Raw genomic sequence first — 9,737 nt, forward strand, 5'->3', positions numbered from 1 at the left:
CAGACACATGTGAAGAAGTGTTCGAATGTGTGTTCTGCCTGTTCTTGTCGATTATTTATCACTCATTGTGTTCACAGCTCAAGTGAAAATGCTATTAAATTGCGGATTTCAGTCTAATAAACTACTTTGGGAATTTATTTTAATTTTTCCCATTTAAAAACTATAAAGTACTAAATTGCCAGCTCTGTTACCATCAGTATGAAGACAGGAAAGACCTGTAAGACTGGCTTTGTGGTCAGACACACGGTAACACATCCACACAGCTTCTGCAGAAACCTGCTTCCCTGTGTATATGCTGGATTTTCCCCCTACTTTTCCAGTGTAGTACTTTTGGAACAGGCTCAACATTTGGACCCAGATGGTCCATTTTGAAAGTCTACCCCCAAAAAACAACAACAGAAGGAATTCTCTGGCAGTCCAGTGGTCAGCACTTGGTGCTTTCACTGCCATGGCCCAGGTCCAGTCCCTGGTCAGGAAACTGAAGATCTCTCAGGCCCTATGGCGCAGCCAAAAAAAAGACTATGGACTTTTTTAGTTGAATGCTCTACTAACCTAAACATCTCTGGGTCCGGGCGTTCATAGGGATTTTTAGTTGTGAAGTTAATCTCCTCAGCAAGGCCATAAACTTAAAAGTTAATGTTGTTCTATTAGTCGCTCTGTCATGTTCAACTCTTTGCGACTCCATGGACTGTAGCCCTTCAAGCTCCTCTGTCCATGGAATTCTCCAGGCAAGAATACAGCAGTTGCCATTCCCGTCTCAGGGGATCTTCCTGACTCAGGGATTGAACCCAGCTCTCCCGCACTGCAGGCATATTCTTTACCATCTGAGCCTCCTAATGTCAGTTGAGATTGGCTTTGAACTTCTCCATCTGAGGTTGGAAAGCTGAATACTACTCTATATTGCCCATAGGGATACCTTTAATAAGTTAAATTCAGATTTTTCTTCAGAGACTTGTTCTTTAAAATCACATAAGTAGGCTCTGGCCTCTGCAGTCTTCTAGGTTTTCACTCAGTGGTGGCCCCAACATTGAAGCCATCATCACCTCAGAAAAAGAAGTCTGGAACAGAGAAAAACTGGCTCTCCAGAAATCCTTGAAGAGGGCAGAAGCTGAAGTGTACAAACTAAAAGCTGAGCTAAGGAATGAAGCTTTACTTCAGAATCTGAGCTCTGATTCTGAGCATGCCACTATAAAGGTAAGAGACATCCTCCAGCTAAACATACACTAAAGTCAGTCCTCTGCTTTTGCCTTATTTCATCTCTCACTAACCCTAATGGTCAGACTAAAGAATTTTAGGTCACACTGAGGTGGTCTCTCAGTCTGTCATGAATGAGGTCTCTGCTGCTGCTAAGTCGCTTCAGTTGTGTCCAACTCTGTGCGACCCCGTAGACGGCAGCCCACCAGGCTCCCCCGTCCCTGGGATTCTCCAGGCAAGAACACTGGAGTGGGTTGCCATTTCCTTCTCCAATGCATGAAAGTGAAAAGTGAAAGTGAAGTTGCTCAGTCGTGTCCGACTCTTAGCGACTCCATGGACTCCAGCCTATAAGGCCCCTCCACCCATGGGATTTTCCAGGCAAGAGTACTTACTGGAGTGGGGTGCCATTGCCTTCACCGAATGAGGTCTCTAGCTGGTCACAAAAAAACTGTGGTAAAGCATGCCCAGGATTGGGACCAGATTAAGCTCACAGAGGTCACAGAGGCAGCACCCTGAGCTCATGGTCCCAATTCCCACAGTCTCATCCCTAATAGAGCAACAGAAAGTTAGCTTTCCAACTCCATATAGAAGCTCCACTACTATCAATGTTAGAGGATCATGCTCTGTAACGGTAAGCCCTCTGAATAGCCTCTCATGACTCATAATGAATACTGTATTAATAGTACAACTACCTTAATCAGTTAAGTTAAAATCCAAAAAAAAAGAAAAGAAAATGTTTGTAATATTTATTCCAACTATGGCATGAATGTAAGTTTATGACTCTTAAAGAGACAGAAAACATTAACATTGAAAAAGTTAAATAAGTGATGATAATAATAAAAGTAGCTCTATACTATTAAAAAAAACTTAGGTTTTTTTTTTGCTAAGACAAAAATATTTGCATTAAATATGATTATAGGAGCTAAAAGTCATTGACTAAATGGGAGTGGAAGTATCAAGGTTTACCTTTACTTTTAACTTTGCTGGTAAAATAGAAAACAGTGATGTGGTACCAGCCATTCTACTCCTGCTACTTTTTAAAAATAAAGTCTAGATTATCTTCCCCTCCAGAACGGTTTGAATAATGTCTTTCTGTTTTTCTTCCTTTTAAACACAGAGAATTTATGGCAAATACCTGAGGGCAGAAAGTTTTCGGAAAGCTCTCATTTATCAGAAGAAATACCTGCTCCTGTTACTGGGTGGGTTCCAGGAGTGTGAGGAGGCCACCCTGGCTCTGCTGGCCCGCATGGGGGGACAGCCGGCCTTCACAGACCTGGAGGGGATCACCAACCGGCCGAAGGGCTTCACCAGGTTCCGGTCAGCCGTCAGAGTGTCCATGGCAATTTCCAGGTGAAGTACTCGAAAGAAAATGCATTCTGAGAAACTTAGTTATTTTTAGTCCTCTCTCTTTGCTCTGCCTCCTGTGCCCTGTATTCATACAGTAGGAGTCACTTGCCATCGCGAAAACATGCCTCCTTCGGGGCAGGTTTTCATCCTCTAGTCAGGGAGAGGTACTTTACATCATATCAGACAGACCCTACGAAAAGGGCCCTCCCAGAGGCAGCCAGACAGTGACTCAGCTGGAATATCCGGTCTGGGTGGTCTCTCTCTTTTTTTTTATCTAAATAAGCCCATGAACTAATTCAGACATATAAAGAAAAGAGATCACAAGAGAGAAAAATGTTTTTTGAAAAGTTACCTCAGCTGACATACCTTCATTTTCACTACAACCACAGCCCCTCCAACAGTCCAGCTGTAGAAATCCCTGGCCTGAGTCTGTGTTGGATTCTGCTGGGGCTTTTGTTGCTCCTTTTCTGGCCCCTCCAAGCTAGGCACTCCAGTGCTCACTCTGTATGTGGTTGAAATGGAGTCAGAAATCTGACTACCTTGACGACCCAGCCTACCGCTGCCCTCTCACCTAGTTGGATACACCCAGACACCTCGATACTTTGTCCTTGCTGCCCCTCCCTTTGCTTCTGTAGGAGCCAGACAGTCTCAAAGGACATTTTTTGTAAGTAGTATCCAATCCCATTGTATTCAGGTTACTCACAAGTACCTCAGAAGGCCACAGAGACAGAATAAGAGGTGGTATTAGTGTTTTTGTGTGCTGGGTACCATCTGCTGTCTTTCAGCTCCTCACTGCCCTTCTCAGCTGGCCTCCGCACTGCCAGGGCCTTACAGCCTGCAGACTGTGTCTCCCAGATGGCTTCCTGTCTGGTTCTGTATTTCTCAGCACTGGTACAAGAATTAGAGGGTTGGAGAAAGCAAAGAGCTTTCCTTCCTTTCATTCCCTTCATCACCTGGTACAGCCTATAAGTGCTAGGAGGTGCATTCACAAAGAAAAAAGACTTAATCCTCGAAGGCAGCTTACTTTCTCATGGGACAGAGCAATATGCACGTAACTCAGGAGGCACTAAGTAAGAGGTCGCAGGATTTCAAGGGTTCGGGAACGCTCCTTGAGAGCAAGTTACCGTTGAAGGACTTCACGCTGTCCCGGTCTTCTTCTTCTCTTGTATGTTCGTTGTATTTTGACCGTCCTAAAAACCGAGCCTCAAAACTAGTTGGAATAAGAAATCAAAACTGGGGCTCCATGAGCTCTTGGGGCCAGAATGGGGCAGGCAGCAACTTGCTAGAGCTGGGTTGTGACATAGCCACCCCCGTCCTTTTGAAGCCAGCCCTATATTTCATACCTGATTACATGGCCTCACCCTTCTTGCTTCCCCACTTGCTCTCACTGCCAATTTAAGGATCTTTCTGTTCTCTTTCCATCTCCTCTGCCCTTAGTCTCCATTCTTTCCTCCTCTTTTCATTTTTCCTCACCCTTTCTTTGCCCATCCAGTTTCCCTTTTCTGTTACATTTGCTCTTTGTCTCTTTGTGTCCCATGTACCTCTAAAGCCAGAATGTGGTACTGGCAGTGGGAGACCTCTGTGCCTCATGGAAAAGCCCCGTTCTGTTTCAGTTAGTTTTATCACAAACCAGGGGACATTTGCATAATATTAGCCACGTGATTATATTGAAATTTGATCTGCATTAATATTTAAATGTATGATTTGAATTCTGTGGAAAATGTGTGTCTATACTCTTTACACTATAGATGTTCTGTGAAATTTTCCATTGGAATCTTTTTTAGAATGAAATTTTTGGTTCGACGGTGGCATCGAGTCACAAGTTCTGGCTCCATCAATATTAACAGGGATGGCTTTGGATTGAATCCAGGTGAAGTCAAAATAGAATTTTTTCTTATGTTGGTGATTTCTCTAAAATTACTGCATATGTTATACCTTCCAAATAATGTGTTCTGGGACCTGTGTTGTCCAAAGACAGAGCCCTTAAAATGAACAAAGCTGAGGACCTTGGTGTTCGGAAGAGTAGTAACAGCTGATTTTTATGGCACACTTAGTTCACACTAGGCCCCGCTTTTTTCCATGTATTCTCACAATTCTGTGATGTAAGCACAGTTACGGATGAAAAACTGAGGCACAGAAAGCTTTTGTCATTTGCTGCAAATTACCCAGTAGGAAATGGTGGCCAGCATCGAACCCTAGCAGTCAACTCCAGAGGCCACTCTTTGTTCAGCTGCATTTAAGGCTCTGGTTCAAGACAGGATTGCTCTTACTCTATTATGTGGAAGTTTCGATTTGAAGTTTTCACAATTTAGCAATATTAAACAGGTTTCTGAGTTTACCAACAGGTGATATAAAAGTTAAAATTCCTTCTCTCTGTACTCAAACACTAGGGCTTCAGCACTTTAGGCAAAAGGAGGAGGTCAGAAGCTGGGAGCACAGAGCTATAGACACACCGCGTACCTGACATGTACTGGTAGTAGACCACCTTTCCATCTTCTGTGCAGAGACAGAAGAAATATATTTAGTACTCTATAAATGAAGTGTTTTTGAAACATGCATCCTGGTGGCTCAGGGGTAAAGAATCACCCTACTAACGCAGGAGACGCGGGTTCAATCCCTGTGTCAGGAAGATCCCCTGGAGAAGGGAATGGCAGCCCCCTCCAGTATTCTTGCCTGGAGAATTCCATGGACAGAGGAGCCTGGAGGGCTACAGTCCCTGGGGTCACAAAGAGTCAGACATGACTGAGCATATACACATACATCCTTATACTGAAGCAGCTGAAATTTGAACCATAATGAATTCTGTGTTGTAAGTTAGCCTGTCGTGGTTCCAGTTTTTTCCAATGAAAGTCAGTAGAATATAGAGTGATAAAAGGACTTAATATATATATTAATAACATTAATAGTCTAATATTTTTAATCCACATTGCCTTTTCTCTCATAACACACACATTCAGATACTCCTCACTTATAGAGTAAGAAAATAAAATACTCCATTTTCTTAGAGGTATAGTTCCAGATTATCAGAAATTCTAATGTTCAAAGGTAAAAAAAAATAAGCTATACTACTGTTTCTCTAGCAATTTCTCTTGGTATTTCTGTAGCAAGAATAATTGAAAATGATTATAAATAGGAGATAGTGTAGTATAGTGCAGTATAGTCAGTCTTTTGAACCTTATCTATTTTGTAGAAATTTTTCAAGGGCTTGGTATTTTTCTTTTCTTTACAAGGTACATTTTGGATTACTTTAGGTGCAGAGAAGACTGACACATTTTATCATTCTTCTGGCGGGCTGGAGCTCTATGGAGAACCGAGACATACTGCATATCGTTCAAGATCAGACCTGGACTATCCAAGGTCTCCTTTACCATTTCAAAATAGGTAAGAGTTTGATAAAATCTATACTAATGTTGTTGTTATTGTTCAGTCACTAAGTCATGTCCAACTCTTTGTGACTTCATAGACTGTAGCACACTAGGCTTCCCTGTCCTCCACTATCTCCTGGAGTTTGCTTAAACTCATGTCCATTGAGTTGGTGATGCCATCCAGCCACCTCATCCTCTGTCAGCCCGTTATCCTCCTACTCCCCAGTCTTTCCCAGCATTAGGGTCTTTTCCATTGAGTCACCTCTTTGCATCAGGTGGCCAAAGTATTGGTGCTTCAGCTTCAGCATCTGTCTTATACTAATAATTAACAGAGAATGAAGGACACTGTTAGGGCTTTGACTTCTTTGCAATGAAATAGCAAAACATGTCTTCAGTTATATATTGTTTACATAATCTAATGCCCAGAACCAAAAATAGTTTTTGAATTTGTAACTGGTTTCCAGGGGTAAAGGAAGCAGAGCTGATCAAGCGTTATTCAGTATATGTGCTGTGGCTAGACATTAAGAAAGGCATTAACTAAAATTGAGTCTTTGGAATTATGAAAAAAATCTCTGAAGCTTGAAGGAGAAGATGCATTTATACATATGCAGCCTTCATTGATTTTCTCTGCAACAGCAGTGTGCTGGACATTCTTTTGATGACTTAGTGGCTGCTTTGAATTTATTGACAAGTTTTTTCCTTAACACATGGCAGACTCAGAGGTGGGGGGATATATATAGATTGGGGAGTATACATGTGGTCTTTCTTTTGAGGGCAGGGTGGAGGTAGGTTGGTGAGTTACTTGCATTGTTTCTGAGTAATTTGGATTCATCTTCATCTTTTTAATCTCATAGATACCCAGGCCTTCCAGCTGATTTAAACCCTGGTTCCTTAGCATGTTCTCAGCTTCAGAATTATGATCCTGACAGAGCCCTGACAGATTATATCACTCGGCTAGAGGCACTACAAAGACGACTTGGAACTGTACAGTCAGGTACCCTCAGCTTAACCAAGTATTGGCAGCACCACAGTGCTAGATAGACCTGGAACTCTCTCTTGTTTTGAAGTTCTTTGACTATCCTCATTAGGCTAATCAAATTTTCTAGTTCAGTGCATGAGTTATCAGGCTACACTTTAGGAATTTAAGACAAAACAGGATTTATCACCCGGGATCCCACTGTTCCCCCCAAAAATCCCTGATCGTCCCATTGAGAAGATAAGGTGAAATGCACGATGAGCACCGATGTGCAGATACTCTGAAGCTTCCAGAGACTGCTGGAGGACTTGTTCCAAAGAAATCAGTTCTGAGGCATGCAGATAAGGTATAGGGAGGTGAGAGGAAGACACAGGTTCTTTCATCACTTAGTGCAGCTATAATATTTGCTCCGACCTTGTGCTTTTATGTATGATCTGAGGAACCCATCCCAGTCCAAAGACTGTAAGGATGACCTTTTATTTTTTCTCCTCAAAAACACACACACAAAATTTCATTCTTAGAAGTGGATTGTGAGAAAAACCTCTTTCCCTGTCTTCAGTTCACTCCTGATTCAAAGGTTTTGAATCCATTTTAATTTAATGAACTTTAAGTCAATTTTCATACACACACACACACACACACATATATTATATATATATATAACTATTATTAGAAACCCTTTTTTATGCTATTCCCACAAAATAGATAGGACTCATCACTGGTTATTTTTAGTAGTTTCTCTCTTCATATAAGAAATTGTCTAACTCAAACAACTTTTTGCTATAGGAAACTTTTATTATCATAGCTGGACTTTGTTGGTTTGAGCATCTAAATTTCACAAGATTTTGAAGAGCAAAATATTCTATATAGAACATTCAGCCTGCAGGGCACTTTACAGAAAATCTTAACATTAATCTCACTCAGCATGCTATGGAGCCGGTCACAGATGCTTTGAAATATATATATTCAAAATCTCTTTTTAAAACAATCAGGTTTGAATAAAACTTCTTGAGGAGAAAACAAAGCATTCTTTTTAATGATAGGGAATAATCTTCTGCCCATCATGAACTAGTTAGTCTAAGTCACAATCTGATTTGAAATCATTGAACTATCCTGTTCCTGTCTTATAGGTTCAACTCAGTTTCATGCTGGCATGAGAAGATAATCCTTTGAAACATCATGAATTGATTTTAAACAGATTTCCTTTTGTAATTCAATGGTTCTTTTGTGCTTTTGTATTGTGGATATTCACTGGGACCAATGCAAACACAGCTTATGATTGTATACAAAGCCCTTGCCAGCACATGAAAACAAACTGGAATTTGTACATATAAGCACTGTGTATGTATTCATGCACAATAATCATTCAATTACATGTATATTTGTGGAATGCTAATTTAAATGATTAAATTATAAACATTGTGTTATTTATCTAATGGGTGAAAAGATTAAACTTTTGGCATTATGATACAGTTGAATGTGTAGCTTGAGGTGTCCTGCACTTTTCTTATAAGGCTACTGAAGTTACATGTTTCTGCCTAATATATTTGCTTCTGGTGATGAAGACAGATAATATCACTTGTAGAGACCTATTTTTGTATAATGGTAGAAGTTTTGAATTTTATGGGGTATTTTGTCAAGTACTGAAATAAAAATGACTTCACCATTTTAACTACACTGTATTTGAACCTTCTTCATTTTTTTTTATAATTTAACATTTTATTACATTTTTATTAAAATTATATTTACAGCACATGCTCACTTCTACAAATTATAATGTTCACAAGAGCTTAGGATGCAAAGCTAATGTTGCCCCATCCTTCCTGCTGCAACCTTAAACTCAAGGATAGTTCTTGATATTTCTAATTCTTTTGATAGACAACAATTACAGCTCCAGTATGTGCTAATACCTTTAGTTCTGGACGTATCAACTCTCGATATATTGTACTCAGTATGGTCTATTGACTCTCCAATAAGACAGTTAACCTTTAATTTTCTAACACTGGGCTTCCTTTCCTTTCAATATTGATATTATAGCTAATTTTTTTTGTCTGCTGTGATTTTTTTTTTTTTTATATAACTTTAGAGACTATCTTAAACCTGTTTCTTTTCTTCACCAAGTTTTCATAGTAACTTTTGATTTTCCAGTTCAAAAGATGAGGATATTAAGGTTCCTGCTCCACCTCCCATGAAATCTCCTGAAGCCAAACTTTCCTATCATAGTGTCAAAGGTGTTAATATCTCCATGTATCTTACAATAAGCACCATATCTGCCATGTTTTTGTCCATAGCTTGACTTTAAAAATTGAAAATCAATAAAGCATCTCTAGCCTAAAAGCTATAGAAATGCTCTTCTATGTCTTTCCATAAATACTAGGATCTCACTTCTTTTTTTTAAGCCCATTTTTATATTATTTTATTTTTTCTCTATGCTTTCACTGCCCAGGGTCTAGGGCCAATTCCTGGTCAGAGAACTAAGACCCTGCAAGCTGCAAGATGCAGCTAAAAAGAACCTTCTTCATTTTTAACGAGCTTTAGTTTTCAGTGCATGTCTTAGTCTGTTCAGGCTGCTATAACAAAATACCATAGCCTGAGTGGTTTATTCAACAATAGAAATTTATCTCTCACAGTTCTGAAGGTTAGAAAGTGCAAGATCAAAGCACCAGCAGATTTGAGCAGATTTGCTATCTGGCATCTCTAAAGTCTCTCTTATGAGGGCACTAATCCCACTCGTGAGAGCTCCACCCCCCCCTTGACCTCATCACCTCCCCCACTTACAAATACCAACAAATTGGGGTTCACTTTCAACATACAAACCTGGAGAGACACAAGCATTCAGCCTATGGTAGTACATA

The 9,737-nt window shown here is 40.2% G+C and overlaps 1 protein-coding gene across 5 annotated transcripts in view; it reads left to right on the forward strand.

The window, feature by feature from the left end:
• Positions 1-8,554, forward strand: part of AKAP9 (A-kinase anchoring protein 9) — a 159,575-nt gene extending 151,021 nt beyond the window's left edge. For 3 of the 5 annotated variants that reach the window (XM_081531342.1, XM_081531344.1, XM_081531341.1), the window contains 6 exons: positions 994-1,194; positions 2,312-2,544; positions 4,326-4,411; positions 5,772-5,922; positions 6,761-6,900; positions 8,013-8,554. In XM_081531342.1, coding sequence (XP_081387468.1) covers positions 994-1,194; positions 2,312-2,544; positions 4,326-4,411; positions 5,772-5,922; positions 6,761-6,900; positions 8,013-8,047 — 846 coding nt within the window. In that variant the 3' untranslated portion in view covers positions 8,048-8,554. The remainder of the gene's footprint in view (positions 1-993; positions 1,195-2,311; positions 2,545-4,325; positions 4,412-5,771; positions 5,923-6,760; positions 6,901-8,012) is intronic. The other 2 variants (XM_081531343.1, XM_081531345.1) reach the window with 1 other exon arrangement.
• The last annotated feature ends 1,183 nt before the right edge of the window (positions 8,555-9,737 follow it).

The sequence above is a fragment of the Giraffa tippelskirchi genome, chromosome 10, assembly GCF_054371585.1.
Source record: "Giraffa tippelskirchi isolate mGirTip1 chromosome 10, T2T-mGirTip1v1.2.pri, whole genome shotgun sequence".
Lineage (NCBI taxonomy): Eukaryota > Metazoa > Chordata > Mammalia > Artiodactyla > Giraffidae > Giraffa > Giraffa tippelskirchi.